The following is a 19,462-nucleotide window of genomic DNA, read 5'->3' as shown; positions in this document are numbered from 1 at the left end:
CTATTTCTTTTCGGGTAGTCAATCTCCGAATCTGCTGATGTTTTCCATTAATGTGAATAATTTTATCATTAATGGATTTAAAATTTTTTATTAGAGAACCATGTGTAATTGCACTGGTCAACAAAATCTAATTTATTTACTCAACAGTTTATATCAGTTCGCAAAAATGTATATCGTAAGTTTAGCATTTTACTTAATTCATACGGACGTAATGATTGGGGTTAAAACCAGGGTTTGAATTCTGGCTCTGCTACTTATCACGGTATTCTTGGGCAAGCCACTTAAATTACTGAGGCTTTATTTCCAAATAAGTTACATAGCTTCGTAAAGCTGTTTTTCAGAATGAAATGACATTATATGTAAAAAGAATGTGAAAGCTATCTCAGTAAATACTGTCTTTTCCCAAAAGGTATTGTAATTATTTCACCTTTGGTGCTTTGTTGACTGTATAATGCTAAAACGTCATTCATACTTCACAGATTTGTAAGATTAAACACAAGTATCTATTCAAAGAATGATCTATTTTACAGTAGTTGTAAAATATATCGCTGAACTCTTAGAACCGTGGAATGTTAATGCTGGAAGAGATTTTAGGGAATGTATGGTCCAATAATTACTTCTGTGAGGGAGACTGTTGAGGAATAAGGACGAAACAGTTTCATAAAAAAAAATTGTTGCTTTTTTATTAACTGCTGCATTGGGAAACCACAGACTGGAGTGCTGTCTCAAACACCAGGTATTATTTTTTGTAGCGTGTGTTTAAAGATTCTATTTAGAATACAAAAGAAAAAAAAAAATTGAGGCCGGGTATGGTGGCTCACACCTGTAATCCCAGCACTTTAGCAGGCTGAGGCGGGCAGATCACGAGGTCAAGAGATCGAGACCATCCTGCCCAACGTGGTGAAACCTCGTCTCTACTAAAAAATACAAAAATTAGCTGGGCGTGGTGGTGCGCGCCACCCAGGAGGCTTGATGCAGGAGATTCGCTTGAACCTAGGAGGCGGAGGTTGCAGTGAGCCGAGATGGCGCCACTGCACTCCAGCCTGGCAACAGAGCGAGACTCCGTCTCAAAAAAAAAAAACAAAAAAAACCATTGAGATAACTTTAAGTTCAGTTGCATGTGAAGTGATTACCAGTAAATATAGTTTATGAACTATCTGTATCTCTTAAACTTTTGTTTAGGAGATGTTCTTTGACCTTCCACAATGATCTAAAACATTTCAAACATGTTACCAACTGTACAGACATAGATGCTCACCGTTCAGTTGAAGACTGGCCTGTCGTAAAAACAATTTGTCACCAAGAGGATTCTTTTAGCAATAAATGGCAAGAAAAGACCACCAAGTAATCTGTCACTTTATGTTTTGTCAGCAGAGCACTGTCAATTTAAATTTACCTGAGATCTTCACCTTATTCAATTAATTAGTACCCTAAGTTCTTTAGTTCACTAGGTCTAAATTCAGAATTTGAAAAAATAAGATTCACATGCCGTACTTTGTAGTTTAACTAAAAGCTGAATCTCTTCAAAGGGGGATTTCACAATTCTGACTTCTTTCTCAAAGAATGAGCTTATTCTGTTTTTATAATGGCTAAGGAAATTGAGGTTTGGAGCAAATAATACATACAATAGCTACAAATAAAATACTTAGGAGTTAACCAAGGAAGTTAAAGATCTCTACAATGAAAACCATAAAACACTGATGCAAGAAATTGAAGAGGACACAAAAAAATGGGAAGATACTCCATGTTCATGTATTGGAAGATTCAATATAGTTAAAATGTCTCTAATACCCAAAGCAATCTACAGATTCAATGCAATCTCTATCAAAATACCAATGACATTCTTCACAGAAGTATTAAAAACAATCCTAAAACTTACACAGAACCATAAAAGACCCAGAGTCACCAAAGTTACCCTGAGCCAAAAGAATAAAAATGCAGCAATCATGTTACCTGACCTCAAATTGTACAACAGAGCTATAGTAACCAAAACAGCATGGTACTGGCATAAAAACAGACATGTAGACCAGTAGAACAGAATAGAGAACCCAGAAACAAATTCATTCACCTACAAGAACTCATTTTTTACAAAGGTGCCAAGAACATACATTGGAGAAAGGACAGTCCCTTCAATAAATGGTGCTGGGAAAACTGAATATCCATATTAGAAGAATGAAACTAGATCTCTCTGTCTCCTCCTATACCAAAATCAAATCAAAATGGGTTAAAGACTTAAATCTAAGACCTCAAACTATGAAACGTCTATAAGAAAATATTGGAGGTGGGGCATGGTGGCTCACCCCTGTAATCCCAGCACTTTGGGAGGCCGAGGCAGGTGGATCACCTGAGATCAGGAGTTTCAGGCCAGCCTGGCCAACATATAGTGAAACCCTGTCTCTACTAAGAATACAAAAATTAGCTGGGCGTAGTGGCACATGCCTGTAGTTGCAGCTACTTGGGAAGCTGAGGCAGGAGAATCACTTGAATCCAGGAGGCAGTGATTGCAGTAAGCTGAGATCACGCCATTGCAATCCAGCCTGGGCGACAGAGTGAGACCCATCTCTCAAAAAAACAAAACATTGGAGAAACTTTCCAGGACATTGGATTGGGTAAAGATTTTTTGAATAATGCCCTACAAGCACAGGCAACCAAAGCAAAAATGAACAAATGGAATTACATCAAGTTAAAAACCTGCACAGGGCCAGGCATGGTGCTTACACTTGTAATCCCAGCACTTTGGGAGGCTGAAGCAGGTGGATTTCTTGAACCCAGGAGTTGTATAACAGCCTGGGCAATATGACAAAGCCAAAACCCCATCTTGACAAAAATAGAAAAAGTAGCTGGGCATGGTGGCATGTACCTGTGGTCCCAGCTACTTGGGAACCTGCAGAAGTCAAGGCTGCAGTGAGCTGTGATCATGCCACTGCACTCCAGCGTGGGCAACAGAGACGCCCTGTCTCAAAAAATAAAAATAAAAACCTTCTGCATTACAAAGGAAATAATCAGCAAAGTGAAGAGACAACTCACAGAATGGGAAGAAATATTTGCAAGCTATCCATCTGATAAAGGATTGATAACCAGAATATATAAGGAGCTCAACTATATAGGAAAAAAATCTAATAATCTGCTTTAAAAATGAGCAAAAAAGCTGAATAAACATTTTTCAAAAGAAGACTTAAAAATGGCAAACAGGTATATGCAAAGGTGTTCAACATCACTGATCATCAGGAGAAATGCAAATCAAAACTACGATGAGATATCATCTCTCCCCAATTAAAGTGGTTTTTATGCAAAAGATAGACAATAACAAATGCTGGTGAGGATGTGGAGAAAAGGGAACCCTTGTACACTGTTGGTGAGAATGTAAATTAGTACCACCACTATGGAGACCAACTTGGAGGTTCCTCAAAAAAAAAAACTAAAAATAGAGCTTCAGTGTGTCCCAGGAATCCCACTGCTAGCTATAGACCCAAAAGAAACCAGTATATCAAGGTATCAGCACTCCCTTGTTTACTGCAGCACTATTCACCATAGCCAAGATTTAAAAGCAACCTAAGTGTCTATCAACAGATGAATGAATGAGTAAAGAAAATGTGGTACAAATAAACAATGGAGTACCATTCCGCCATAAAAAAGAATGAGATCATCTCATTTGCAACAACATGGATAGAACTGGAGGTCATTATGTTAAGTGAAAAAGCCAGGCACAGAACCACAAACTTCACATGTTCTCACTTATTTGGCAGTAAAAACTGAAACAATTGAACTCATGGAGATAGTAGAATGATGGTTACCAGAGGCTGGGAAGGGTAGTGGGGTGGGGACTGGGGATGGTTAATGGGTACAGAAATATAAGTTAGATAAAGTGAATAAAATCTAGTATTTGATAGCACAAAAGGGTGATTATAGTCAACAATAATTTATTATACATTTTAAAATAAGAGTATAATTGGATTTTTTGTAACACAAAGAAACGATAAATGCTTGAGGTCACGGATACCCTATTTACCCTGATGTGACTTTCACATGTTGTATGCCTGTATCAAAATATTTCATGTACCCATAAATATATACACCTACTACATGCCCACAAAAATTACAAAGTAAAAGAAACCTAACTCTATAATTCCTTTTCCAACATAGATTCTAATTCTGTATCATTCTGTTACTCTCTGGGAGACCCTCCCCCTCCCTAAAATGTCCTTATATATCCTGAGAAGGTTTCAAATCAAGACAAATATGCCATTTTGTCTACACTAGGACATGTCTAGAAAACAAACCTCATTCCTCAATTGGTTCTAGAATTCTAACTACTATAAACGCTTGTGGATTCCGGAGTGCCCTCAGGCATTTCAGGCTTTTTTTTTTTTTTTTTTTTTTTTTTTTGAGACAGAGTTTTGCTCTTGTTGCCCAGGCTAGAGTGCAATGGCGTGATCTCGGCTCACTGCAACCTCTGCCTCCTGGGTTCAAGCAAGTCTCCTGCCTCAGCCTCCCGAGTAGCTGGGATTATAGGCACGTGCCACCACGCCCGGCCGATTTTGTATTTTTACCAGAGATGGGGTTTCACCATAGTTGGCCAGGCTGGTCTCAAACTCCCGACCTCAGGTGATCCACCCGCCTTGGCCTCCCAAAGTGCTGGGATTATAGGTGTGAGCCAGCGCGCCCGGCCTCATTTCAGGCATTTTAATCTATTTACCTAAGACAGGCTACCCTTTAAATTGATTAGAATTTTATTTACAGCTTAACCAGGAACCAGATAAAGCAGAACTCCCAGGACATATATGTAACCTGAATTTATCCTGATGAAATAGACTTCATACCTTGGTGACTTAAGAATCAGGAATTATGTCAAAAAATACTCCCATCATCTGTCATAAAGTTAACTGTATTCTCATTTTTTTATTCCAGAATGTAAGTTTCCCTTTCACTTGTTGCATTCCTTGAGCAATCAAGTAATCAAAACATTTTAGAGCTGCAAAGGATCTTGAAGAGTTCAAGTCACTTACCACTAAGAAACTCACACTCAGACCAACGAATGGTTTTATAGGTTATAAGGGACTAGAAATCTGCTTTTCTGGCTCCCAATCAATGTGATTACCTTGTGTGAGATTCTACTTTATTGGTATATTTAAACATAGCCCATGTCAGCATTTAGGATTTTCTTTTTTTTTTTTTTATTATACTTTAGGTTTTAGGGTACATGTGCACAATGTGCAGGTTTGTTACATATGTATCCATGTGCCATGTTGATTTCCTGCACCGATTAACTCGTCATTTAGCATTAGGTATATCTCCTAATGCTGTCCCTCCCCCCTCCCCCAACCCCACAACAGTCCCCGGAATGTGATGTTCCCCTTTCTGTGTCCATGAGTTCTCATTGTTCAATTCCCACCTATGAGTGAGAACATGCGGTGTTTGGTTTTTTGTCCTTGCGATAGTTTACTGAGAATGATGTTTTCCAGTTTCATCCATGTCCCTACAAAGGACACGAACTCATCATTTTTTATGGCTGCATAGTATTCCATGGTGTATATGTGCCACATTTTCTTAATCCAGTCTATCGTTGTTGGACATTTGGGTTGGTTCCAACTCTTTGCTATTGTGAATAGTGCCACAATAAACATACGTGTGCATGTGTCTTTATAGCAGCATGATTTATAGTCCTTTGGGTATATACCCAGTAATGGGATGGCTGGGTCAAATGGTATTTCTAGTTCTAGATCCCTGAGGAATCGCCACACTGACTTCCACAATGGTTGAACTAGTTTACAGTCCCACCAACAGTGTAAAAGTGTTCCTACTTCTCCACATCCTCTCCAGCACCTGTTGTTTCCTGATTTTTTAATGATGGCCATTCTAACTGGTGTGAGATGGTATCTCACTGTGGTTTTGATTTGCATTTCTCTGATGGCCAGTGATGATGAGCATTTCTTCATGTGTTTTTTGGCTGCGTAAATGTCTTCTTTTGAGAAGTGTCTGTTCATGTCCTTTGCCCACTTTTTGATGGGGTTATTTGTTTTTTTCTTGTAAATTTGTTTGAGTTCATTGTAGATTCTGGATATTAGCCCTTTGTCAGATGAGTAGGTTGCAAAGATTTTCTCCCATTCTGTAGATTGCCTGTTCACTCTGATGGTAGTTTCTTTTGCTGTGCAGAAGCTCTTTAGTTTAATTAGATCCCATTTGTCAATTTTGGCTTTTGTTGCCATTGTTTTTGGTGTTTTAGACATGAAGTCCTTGCCCACGCCTATGTCCTGAATGGTATTGCCTAGGTTTTCTTGTAGGATTTTAATGGTTTTAGGTCTAACATGTAAGTCTTTAATCCATCTTGAATTAATTTTTGTATAAGGTGTAAGGAAGGGATCCAGTTTCAGCTTTCTACATATGGCTAGCCAGTTTTCCCAGCACCATTTATTAAATAGGGAATCCTTTCCCCATTTCTTATTTTTGTCAGGTTTGTCAAAGATCAGATAGTTGTAGATATGCGGCATCATTTCTGAGGGCTCTGTTCTGTTCCATTGATCTATGTCTCTGTTGTGGTACCAGTACCATGCTGTTTTGGTTACTGTAGCCTTGTAGTATAGTTTGAAGTCAGGTAGCGTGATGCCTCCAGCTTTGTTCTTTTGGCTTAGGATTGACTTGGCGATGCGGGCTCTCTTTTGGTTCCATATGAACTTTAAAGTAGTTTTTTCCAATTCTGTGAAGAAAGTCATTGGTAGCTTGATGGGGATGGCATTGGATCTATAAATTACCTTGGGCAGTATGGCCATTTTCACGATATTGATTCTTCCAACCCATGAGCATGGAATGTTCTTCCATTTGTTTGTATCCTCTTTTATTTCATTGAGCAGTGGTTTGTAGTTCTCCTTGAAGAGGTCCTTCACATCCCTTGTAAGTTGGATTCCTAGGTATTTTATTCTCTTTGAAGCAGTTGTGAATGGGAGTTCACTCATGATTTGGCTCTCTGTTTGTCTGTGATTGGTGTACAAGAATGCTTGTGATTTTTGTACATTGATTTTGTATCCTGAGACTTTGCTGAAGTTGCTAATCAGCTTAAGGAGATTTTGGGCTGAGACAATGGGGTTTTCTAGATATACAATCATGTCATCTGCAAACAGGGACAATTTGACTTCCTCTTTTCCTAATTGAATACCCTTTATTTCCTTCTCTTGCCTGATTGCTCTGGCCAGAACTTCCAGCACTATGTTGAATAGGAGTGGTGAGAGAGGGCATCCCTGTCTTGTGCCAGTTTTCATAGGGAATGCTTCCAGTTTTTGCCCATTCAGTATGATAGTGGCTATGGGTTTGTTGTAGATAGCTCTTATTATTTTGAGATACGTCCCATCAGTACCTAATTTTGAGCAATCTTTGTATGCCATATCAAATCAGACAGGAAATAAAAATTACTAGAATCCTTATTTCTAGACACTGAATAAGTATCAGAATTTCTTAAGCTTGATTTTCAGCTCTGCTACTGACACTGAAAATCATTTTGGAAAAGTGCAGAGAAAACATGATGGGTAGCTATTTTGAAAGGAAGGACCAGATCAGAGATGGCAGATAGGTGATACATCTACCAACAGTTACTCCTTCTCAAACCCATAGTTGACTGTGATAATTCAGTTCTGTACTATTTCCTACTGAGATGTAGCCTTGGGATCCTACTTAGTAATTCACTTTTAGATAGTCAGTACCAGTTGATGGGAATTGGCATGCAAGATAAAATTGATTTTCCATTCCTGGCAGTAGAGTTGTGAAGCAAAATTATGCAGTAAATGAAAGATTAGACAGGAACTTCATAGTCACTTTATTTTTGGTTATTTAGATATCAGTCTCCTTTCATTTGAATTGTTGGCATCATTTTGTTCATTAGCTAATTAGTAATAGGTAAAAAATGTGAAAATCCCACATGTTGTATGTTAGGATTTAGTATATGACTTGGTTAGGATCAACTACAAATTCTAAGCATGCCTAAAGTTTTTTTTGTTTTGTTTTGTTTTGTTTTTTTGGTACAGAGTTCTGCTCTTGTTGCCCAGGCTAGAGTGCAATGGCACAATCTTGGCTCGGCGCAATCTTGGCTCTCTGCAACCTCCGTCTCTTGGGTTCAAGGGATTCTTCTGCCTCAGTTTCCGGAGTAGCTGGGATTACAGGCATGTGCCACCATGCCCAGCTAATTTTGTATTTTTAGTAGAGACGGGGTATCTCCATGTTGGTCAGGCTGGTCTCGAACTCCCAACCACAGGTGATCTGCCTGCCTCGGCCTCCCAAAGTGTTGGGATTACAGGCGTGAGCCACCACACCAGCCAAGCATGCCTAAAGTTTTAATTAGCCTCTCATGGTTTCAATAGCAAAGGCTTACTCAAGTTAGCACAAGCAATGAGAAGATTATTGTAAAGATCAACACAGAGCAGCAGTGGAGGCACATATCCCTTGTAAATCCCAAAACAGAAACTGTCACACTAGTAGGCCAAACTGGAAGTAGATCCAAGGCTAGAGACTTCAGCCCCAAGAATTCTTGATTCCTCTGTAGTGCTTAGTTATAAACATGAATCAGCTATGTTACTTCCTCAGTTTGCTTCTCACTACCAGTTAACTTAGTCATTTTCTCCATTCTTTATCTTTTTCTATCTCTTTATAAATAAGTGTAGCTTTCCCATAACATGGGCTTGCCTCATGGCTATGATACTACCTCATGACTTCTCCTTTATATATATATATATGTATATATATATATATATATATATTTTTTTTTTTTTTTTTTTTTTTTTTTTTTTGAGACGGAGTCTCACTCTGTCGCCCAGGCTGGAGTACAATGGCACGATCTTGGCTCACCACAACCTCCACCTCCCTGGTTCAAGCAATTCCCCTGCCTCAGCCTCTCGAGTAGCTGGGATTACCGGTGCATGCCACCACACCTGGCTAATTTTTTTTGTATTTTTTTTAATAGAGACGGGATTTCACCATGTTGGCCAGACTGGTCTCAAACTCCTGACCTCAGGCAATCTGCCCGTCTCGGCCTCCCAAAGTGCTGGGATTATAGGCATGAGCCACCGTGCCTAGCTCTCTTTTCTATATTCTTATTAGTAATGTCTACTAATGCTTGAATCTTGAGCTCTTTTCCCAGGTCTAATTCCCAAAGGCTCATCTTTTTACATTAGAACATTTTGTTTGTTTCTGGCCAGCCCAGGATTTGGTCTCCAGCATTGGTCGCATCAGAAATGATAAAGGGAGTTCTTAAAATCCCAAACATGGCTTCTTTGTCATTACTTTAGAAGGGATACTATAGGTTAAGTATTCCTTATCCATAACGTTTGGAGTCAGAAATGTTTCAGATTTCAGATTTTTTCAAATTTTGGGATATTTGCATTATATCGGTTAAACAATCCTAATCCAAATCCAAAATGCTCCAGTGAGCATTTCTTTGGAGCATCATGTCAGCATTCAAATAGTTTCAGATTTTTGAGCATTCCAGATTTCAGATTTTAAAATTATGGATACTCAACATGTATAGTGGGGTCCTGTATAGGTTTACCTCAGGACAACAATAAAGCAGGTCTTGACTGATCTATTTTGAGTTTGTTTAATTAAAAATTTGTTCTGGGTCGGGCACAGTGATGGCTCATACCTGTAATCCCAGCACTTTGGGAGGCCGAGACGGGTGAATCACTTGAGGTCAGGAGTTTGAGACCAGCCTGGCCAACGTGGTGGAAACCGGTCTGTATTAAAAATACAAAAATTAACTGGAAGTGGTGGCATATGCCTGTAATCTCAGCTACTTGGGAGGCTGAGGCAGGAGAATCGCTTGAACCTGGGAGGCAGAGGCTGCAGTGAGCCAAGACTGCGCCACTGCACTCCAGCCTGGATGACACAGGGAGAATCTGTCTCAAAAAAAAAAGAAAAAAAACTGTTCTGAATTAAAATATCAAATTTTAATATGTAACAAATTAAAACTTTCAGCCTACTAATTTGCATACCAGTGAATCAATGAATGTCCATATGCTATAATTATTATAGATTATTAACTAATTCTTATCTAATAGTGAAGTGACCATATATGTATCTGAGTCATCTTTCACTTAGGTTCATAATAGAGGCTAATATTAATACAAATACAGAGTTTTTGGATAGATACATAAATACTTGAAATTCTAATGTGTACTTAAAATAGCGTTTGACATGGTGAAAATGGCAAATCACATTCTAAGTTTTAATTATTGTAAGAAATATGGAAAGTAATATGTAAAACTAATTTAAGGAGATTGTATATTTCAGGAAATAATCTTTTAATTTTGATACTATTAAAACAATTGGTACTTGTTAGGGTTTTGTAGAGCTATATTCAGTACCAGATCAGAGGAATTTTAAGTTTTGTTGGATTTAAATCCTTATTTTAACATAAATCAAGGAAGAGCAATGCTTTGAAATCTAGAAAAGCTTTAGCTCTTGTGTTGGTATGATTAGTATATCCTTAAGAATTATCCTGCTTTGATCATTCCTGTTAGAGTAATAATTCAGCTACCTTATTTTTTAGTTTTTCTTATATACATTATATATTTTTAATTGTATCGTACATTCTTGTAAACTGCCATAAATCCTGAGGAAAAACACAGGACATAATACACAAATGAAGCCTGATATATTTAAAGACTGGCATTTTCACCTGGAATGATTGTTCACGTTTTTTATTATTGAAGCATCAAAGCCCAGGAAGAAATGTATATGGTAAAACAGTTTTCATCATTCTATAGCCATTTTAACTAGCCAAGAGGCTAACTAAAACTTTAGGCATGCTTAGAGTTTGTAGTTGATACTAACCAAGTATCATAAATTCTGCCTTTCTACTTCCAAACGTGTATTTCTACTTCATGTAAAATGCTATATATTTAACCTTAATTTTCGACCAAGAAAAGATGAATTATTTAGAATAGTAAAATATGTCCTGGTCACAAGTCCATTATAATGTAATTTGTCACATTACTTAGTTGTATAGATTTATGCTCATTTCATTACACAGCCTTATTTACTAGTAATATGTCCTTTTGAGTTAGAATAATAAAGATTGTATATATTTCTAAGTTTTCATTTTTAGTTTATTTAATGCTTTTGTGTTTTTCTTTTTATTTCTTGAACAAATCAGAGACCAGAAATGAGTGGAATCCCACCTTAAGCCAAAAAAAACTATTATAATTTTTATTTAGTACTACTTAAATGAAGAAAGATAAAAAAAGAAACAAAATTCCAGCTGATAATTATCCCATTCAGACATTAGTGAATACGTCACTCAATCCAAGTCAACCTTCCTCATCAGAGGTAAGAAAATCTTTTCATACTAAAATATAAGAAAGACCTGCTTCTCACTGTTTTTGAAAAGTTTTATAAAAGCAAAAACATAAATTATATAAAGTATTAGATATTGATTCCACCATGATCCCAACTTCATGTATCCCATTGCCTGATAACACTTCTCGTGTCTCTAGCTCACTTCCTCTGCCCCAACCATATTGGGATCCCCAATGCATTGATCCTATCACCTTTTTCACTATTTCTCAATCGTATGATTGAAGGTGGTACCCTCCATATCTAGCTTAAGTTCCATAGAGCAGTCATGATCACTCCTTTGCACATACTTTTGACTCCTTGCCCCTCTCTCACTTCATTGTGCTGCTTGGCAAAACAACAAACATGGTTAATGCATTTCGCCACCTATTCTGTACCTACACCTGAGCAGCTGAACATGGCTAGAGAAAAAAATGTATACCATCATAAGTACCATTCTCACTTTAAATTCATGACCATGAATTTCAAGTGGAATCTTTTTCTGGTGGGCAGTCTTACTATCTGCCACTCATTAATTCACTCTTTCACTCTTCTAAACAAGTATGTCATACCATCTCAGACCCCCAATACCTTCTATTTTCTCTTAAACCAACTGCAATCAAGATTTCACCTCCATTATTCCACCAAAACTATTCTCATTAAATTCACCTTTTCATTACTAAATCTGTTGGTTGATTCTTATCCTAAACATTCTTGATCTATGTGTGCAAAACAGTTGACACCATTAATCACTTTCTCGTCCTTGATGTAGGCTTCACTAGGCTTCTAGCATACATATTATGTTTGTTTTCTTCTTACCTCCCTGGTTGTTCATTCTCAGTCATCTTTACTGGGCCTTCATCTTCCTCCTGACCTCTTAATTTTTGAATACATCAGGGTTCAGCTCTTTGTTCTCTTCTCTACCTGCGCTCATTCCTTGGTGATCTCATCTAGTCTAATAGATTTAAATACCAACTTTATGCCAAGGATTTCCAAATTTATAGCCCAAATTCCAGATTCACGTAGGCCTATATTCAGCTGACTAACTGACATCGCCACTTGGATGGCCAATAGATATCTCATCTTAATATGTCTGAAACTGGATTTTTTTTCCCTTCCCTAAAACTTGCACTACCATGACTTTCGACATCTTAGGTGATGTCAAATCTATCCTTTCAGTATCTGAGGCCAAATGCCTTGGAGTTATACTTGATTCTTCTTGCATACTTGAGTCTTCTACTTGACTCTCTTTCAAACTCCACTTCCAATAGATTGACTCTGACTCTTCTACCTGACTCTTAAACTCCACTTCCAATGGATTGACTCTAGCTTTTAAACATATACAAAATCTGACTACTTTTTAATAACCTTTACTACTAGCACATGAGTCACCATTGTCTCAGACTGTAATTATTCTAGTAGCTTCATAACAAGTTCTCTTTTCTTGCCTCTTATAGTCTGTTCTAGCTATGATTCCCATCACTCAACTAATTAAGTAAAGCGTTATGAATATCCTGATATAATGAGATATAAAATACAGAACACCACTTATAAAATATTATTTCCCCAAGTAGTAACCTGCGTCACTTGAAGGCTGTATAGTTAACTGTTTACAGGAGATAAGAGAGGTTGGAGAAACAAGTTAAATGACACCTTAGAGATAATGAAGTACATTCAGAATGTAGAACATTCTATGAGACAACTGGCTCAATATCTTTTAAAAAGTCAATGCCATGTTAAAAATAAAAAGCAAAAAAATAGGTTTGGGAACTCTTCAAGATGAAAGTTTTAAAAGACGTAACAACCAAATGCATTGTGTGATCCTTGTTTGAATTCTAGATTAAGAAAATATTTTGAGGACAATTGGGAAAATTTAAATATTAACTGGATATTAATTGACATTAGGGAATGTTAATTTTTTTAGATGTGAAAATGAAATGGTGATTATGTTACAGAGGTCCTTATTTTTAGAATATGGATGCCAAATAATTTAGGGATATAGTGTCATGGTGTCTGATTTACTTTGAATGCTTTATTCGGAGAGAGAGAATTACTGTTTTTATTTATATGTATGTTTAAAATTTTTCATATTAAATAAAAATATATGTCAAATCTTAATGTTTCTCTTAAAACCATGCATTAGCTTCCCATTTTGTAGGTGAAAATGGCCCAGAAAGTGCTATATGTTTCCCCTCTACCTTCTTATTTTTCTGAACTTATCTTCTACTCTCTCCCCTACTCTCTCTGCTTCAATCATACTGGCATGCTCTTACCTTAATACCTTTATCTTATCTCTTTCTGGAACTCTTTCCCTCTAGATCTTCACTTGGCTAATTCCTTCTTTTCCCTTAGGTCTTTACTCAGATCTCACCTTTTCCATGAGACCTACCCTGACTATTTAAAACTGAAAACTTCTCCGTCCCATATCTTCCCATTCTTCTTTACACTGCCCTACTTATTATTTTTTCCTAGTAATTACCACTTTATAATATACTATATTACCTATTAGTGTTTTATGTTTTTTTTAATTTTTAAAAAATTTTAAAAATTCTACTTCTTAGAAGTCAGTATTTATTGTTTATTGGCTATATTTCTCACAGAGCCAGGACTAGTCTGAGGCAAATGAGGTACTTGCCATAGATGAAAAATTTAAGGGGTTACCAAAAAAATTTTTTAGTAAAATTAATGCAAAAAAAATCCATGATGAACAAGGTATGAATATTTTAAATAGAGACAGGATCCAACAGTGCCATCTCTAATCATTTTTTTTTTAATTATAATTTAGGTTTTAGGGTACATATGCACAATGTGCAGGTTTGTTACATATGTATCCATGTGCCATGTTGATTTCCTGTACCCATTAACTTGTCATTTAGCATTAGGTATATCTCCTAATGCTGTCCCTCCCCCCTCCCCCCACCCCACAACAGTCCCCGGAGTGTGATGTTCCCCTTCCTGTGTCCATGAGTTCTCATTGTTCAATTCCCACCTATGAGTGAGAACATGTGGTGTTTGGTTTTTTGTCCTTGCGATAGTTTACTGAGAATGATGTTTTCCAGTTTCATCCATGTCCCTACAAAGGACACGAACTCATCATTTTTTATGGCTGCATAGTATTCCATGGTGTATATGTGCCACATTTTCTTAATCCAGTCTATCGTTGTTGGACATTTGGGTTGGTTCCAACTCTTTGCTATTGTGAATAGTGCTGCAATAAACATACGTGTGCATGTGTCTTTATAGCAGCATGATTTATAGTCCTTTGGGTATATACCCAGTAATGGGATGGCTGGGTCAAATGGTATTTCTAGTTCTAGATCCCTGAGGAATCGCCACACTGACTTCCACAATGGTTGAACTAGTTTACAGTCCCACCAACAGTGTAAAAGTGTTCCTATTTCTCCACATCCTCTCCAGCACCTATTGTTTCCTGCTTTTTTAATGATGGCCATTCTAACTGGTGTGAGATGATATCTCACTGTGGTTTTGATTTGCATTTCTCTGATGGCCAGTGATGATGAGCATTTCTTCATGTGTTTTTTGGCTGCGTAAATGTCTTCTTTTGAGAAGTGTCTGTTCATGTCCTTTGCCCACTTTTTGATGGGGTTGTTTGTTTTTTTCTTGTAAATTTGTTTGAGTTCATTGTAGATTCTGGATATTAGCCCTTTGTCAGATGAGTAGGTTGCAAAAATTTTCTCCCATTCTGTAGGTTGCCTGTTCACTCTGATGGTAGTTTCTTTTGCTGTGCAGAAGCTCTTTAGTTTAATTAGATCCCATTTGTCAATTTTGGCTTTTGTTGCCATTGCTTTTGGTGTTTTAGACATGAAATCCTTGCCAACGCCTATGTCCTGAATGGTATTGCCTAGGTTTTCTTGTAGGATTTTAATGGTTTCAGGTCTAACATTTAAGTCTTTAATCCATCTTGAATTAATTTTTGTATAAGGTGTAAGGAAGGGATCCAGTTTCAGCTTTCTACATATGGCTAGCCAGTTTTCCAAGCACCATTTATTAAATAGGGAATCCTTTCCCCATTTCTTATTTTTGTCAGGTTTGTCAAAGATCAGATAGTTGTAGATATGCGGCATCATTTCTGAGGGCTCTGTTCTGTTCCATTGATCTATGTCTCTGTTGTGGTACCAGTACCATGCTGTTTTGGTTACTGTAGCCTTGTAGTATAGTTTGAAGTCAGGTAGCGTGATGCCTCCAGCTTTGTTCTTTTGGCTTAGGATTGACTTGGCGATGCGGGCTCTCTTTTGGTTCCATATGAACTTTAAAGTAGTTTTTTCCAATTCTGTGAAGAAAGTCATTGGTAGCTTGATGGGGATGGCATTGAATCTATAAATTACCTTGGGCAGTATGGCCATTTTCACGATATTGATTCTTCCAACCCATGAGCATGGAATGTTCTTCCATTTGTTTGTATCCTCTTTTATTTCATTGAGCAGTGGTTTGTAGTTCTCCTTGAAGAGGTCCTTCACATCCCTTGTAAGTTGGATTCCTAGGTATTTTATTCTCTTTGAAGCAATTGTGAATGGGAGTTCACTCATGATTTGGCTCTCTGTTTGTCTGTGATTGGTGTACAAGAATGCTTGTGATTTTTGTACATTGATTTTGTATCCTGAGACTTTGCTGAAGTTGCTAATCAGCTTAAGGAGATTTTGGGCTGAGACAATGGGGTTTTCTAGATATACAATCATGTCATCTGCAAACAGGGACAGTTTGACTTCCTCTTTTCCTAATTGAATACCCTTTATTTCCTTCTCTTGCCTGATTGCTCTGGCCAGAACTTCCAGCACTATGTTGAATAGGAGCGGTGAGAGAGGGCATCCCTGTCTTGTGCCAGTTTTCATAGGGAATGCTTCCAGTTTTTGCCCATTCAGTATGATATTGGCTGTGGGTTTGTCGTAGATAGCCATCTCTAATCATTTTGAAACCTGGGGCAAAAGAAAAAGTATGTGCCATACCTTGTAATGTATTTTTAAAATAGCTAATGGTTTTAATGAAAATGTTATTGATGAGTAGCTTCCATTAAAGTCAGGAAAGTAAGATTATAATAAATTAGGGTTTGAGTGTAAATAGAATATTTAACCTTAAAATAATATTGTCGGATTTAATATGTACTTTAAAATTTTTCAATATTTTTTCAACTACTTTGTTGTTCTGGAAAAAAAACCATTAAAATGTCTTTTATAAGAGGCATGTATATAAATATTTAGTTCAAGAAATAGTTTCCCCCTTTAAAATATTAATAAATTTATATAAAGATAAGGTCGTATTTACTTCAAATTTCTTAAGGTTTTGCAAATATTTAATAGTATAGCTGGGGATAATCTTTTAAGTGCTCTAGTGTTCAAAATGCAACATATAGAAAACTTCACTATCAGATGTATACAAACATTTTAAATTGTTAGTTAATAATCATCATCAAAAGCATAGAAGTGATTTTCTTGATTTATAAAAACAACTTGAAGAAAACCTTATGCTCAAGAACAATTTTTATCTCCTATGAAATTACTAATATTAACAGTAAGTCATATTCAAATTTTTAAAGGTTTCTCAGATATTTAATATTACATTCGGGAATATTCATTTAAATGCTTTGACAATATGCAGGGAGTATCAGACTTAATTTGACTAAAATATAAGACTATATTTGCAATCATTCTGTTTCTGTTTTGCTTATATAAATATTCTTTTAAGTGGAAGGAGTCTAATCAAGGTCATAACAAAACATCAATGGAAAATTGGATAGTTACGTAGAAGCACAGACACACTTACAGACATGCCCAATGTAAGAACAATCATTCCTTTCTCATTGGTCAGGAATAGGTTCTTCCTGGAATTCTGGGGAATAAGTACATTCCCCAAACCACATTATTAAACCTTTTGCAGGTGCTGAGGGCTAGCAATCATCAGAACTGTAATAGGGAGAAAATATACAAAGGATAAAGATTCCACAAGTTCACCCCAGTAGAACTGAATAGGTGGGGAGTGAGGTGAGGTAAAGGTTGATGTTAAGAAAACTAGTCTTGATGCCCTAGGATTCTTACTGCAACCCACAGAAAAAACACCATATGCCAAAGATGTTGAGCTAATCTCATAGCCACATCTATAACATTGTTGCCAAGGGAAAATGTACTCCAAGTGCCAAGTGGCCAACTTAAGAACAAATTTTTAGTTCATTTTGTTGTTTGTTCAGAGGGATGTATGTATTCCATGTTTTTTTCTATTGTGTTTATTAAACTTTATAGGACATCAGTTGATTTTTTTTTCACTTTAAAAATATTTTTCCAACAATGATAGACTGGATTAAGAAAATGTGGCACATATACACCATGGAATACTGTGCAGCCATAAAAAATGATGAGTTCATGTCCTTTGTAGGGACATGGATGAAGCTGGAAACCATCATTCTCAGCAAACTATCGCAAGGACAAAAAACCAAACACTGCATGTTCTCACTCATAGATAGGAATTAAACAATGAGAACACATGGACACAGGAAGGGGAACATCACACACCGGGGACTGTTGTGGAGTCGGGGGAGGGGGGAGGGACAGCATTAGGAGATATACCTAATGCTAAATGATGAGTTTATGGATTCAGCACACCAACATGGCACATGGATACATATGTAACAAACCTGCACGTTGTGCACATGGACCCTAAAACTTAAAGTATAATAATAATAATAATAATAATAATAAAATATTTTAACTGATGTTCTTCTCAATTTATTCAGTTGGTGGAACTTCATGTTTTTTATGTCCCTGAAGGATCATGGAACTATAAGCTAAATACCATTTCAACAGAAGTTGTTAACAAATTCATTTCAGCTGGATTTCTAAGGCAAGTGTTGTGTAGTCATGTAACAATATGCCTGAAAGAAGAATCTTTTTTCTTCAGAGAAAAAATGCTTTTCGGAAATTTAAAAACTATAAGTGAAAAATATTTTGTCCATGTGATAGGTCCATTTCCTAACTTAATGAATACTATCAATATGTAGTGCTATGTAACAATTAAATCAGTTCTGTAGGAATAGCTCACTTGGCCATAATACTACCACCCACAAAACAGTATATAACCTGTGTATTATTATGGTCATACACAAAGTGAATTAAGAGAGAAGTTACCTAAAATTAAAAATCTGCTAAACTACTCAGGAGGCTAAGGTGGGAGGCTTGCTTTGAGGCCTAGAAGTCAAGGCTGCAGTGAGCCATGATTGCAGCACTGCACTCCAGTCTGGGCAATAGAGTGAGACTCTGCCAAAAAAAAAAAGAGAGAGAGAGAGAAAGAGGGAAAAAGAAAGAGGGAGAGAGAAAAAGGAAGGAAAGAAGGAAGGAAGGAAGGAAGGAAGGAAGGAAGGAAGGAAGGAAGGAAGGAAAGGAAGGGAGGGAGGGAGGGAGAAATGCTGAAGATCTGAGAATAGTAGTTAAAGCAATATATCTACAATGCCTATTTCTCTGAACCGTTTAAAAATATAAACAAAGAACATGTGTTTATATGTACGTAGATGTGTATTTTCACATTCACAAAAAGACACATAACACTATGTGATCTGACTGCCTGTTATTACCCCTTACGCACACCTCTCTTCCTAATCTTCATCATCACTTTCTTCAACCACATCAGCCTTCTTTCTTTTCTGGAACACATAGCCCTACCTCAGGACCCTTGTACTTTCTGTTCCTTTTGTCTAGAATGAGTTTTCTGCCCTAACCATATGCTCTCCCATCTCCTTCAGGTCTTTACTCACATATTACCTTTTTGTGTGGATATTCTCTAATCACTGTATTTTAAATCATTTGTACAGTCCCTTTCTCCCTTCCCTGTCTTTTTTTTCTCTGTGATGGTGTCTTATGAATTACATTTTTTAAATTTATGAATTAGTAGTGTCTTATGAATTACATTTTTTTACTTATTTACTTCATTAATTTTTCTATGCCACCACTGGATTATAAAGTCCATGAGGGCAGAGATTTTTATTTTGTTGACTGCCATATGCCCATCCCTTGGAACAATGTCTGACACATAGTAGATGCTCAATAAATATGTGTTGATTGAATGAATTATCTAATATTTCTCATAAGGTCCTAGAAAAACAAGAACTCAGATGATAGCGTAAGTGATGGCTTTAAATTTTAGATAT

General features: G+C 36.8%; 1 protein-coding gene across 1 annotated transcript in view; it reads left to right on the top strand.

The window, feature by feature from the left end:
• The window catches only part of SPATA1 (spermatogenesis associated 1), a 54,662-nt gene that overhangs the window by 948 nt on the left and 34,252 nt on the right, over positions 1–19,462 (top strand). The window contains 2 exon segments of the mRNA XM_003260266.3: positions 11,135–11,307; positions 18,056–18,162. Of these exon segments, the coding sequence (XP_003260314.2) occupies positions 11,206–11,307; positions 18,056–18,162 (209 nt within the window). The 5' untranslated portion in view covers positions 11,135–11,205.

Source organism: Nomascus leucogenys, chromosome 12 (assembly GCF_006542625.1).
Source record: "Nomascus leucogenys isolate Asia chromosome 12, Asia_NLE_v1, whole genome shotgun sequence".
Lineage (NCBI taxonomy): Eukaryota > Metazoa > Chordata > Mammalia > Primates > Hylobatidae > Nomascus > Nomascus leucogenys.
The sequence above is the reverse complement of the archived record's forward strand: the minus strand, read 5'-3'. Positions and strand labels throughout refer to the sequence as shown.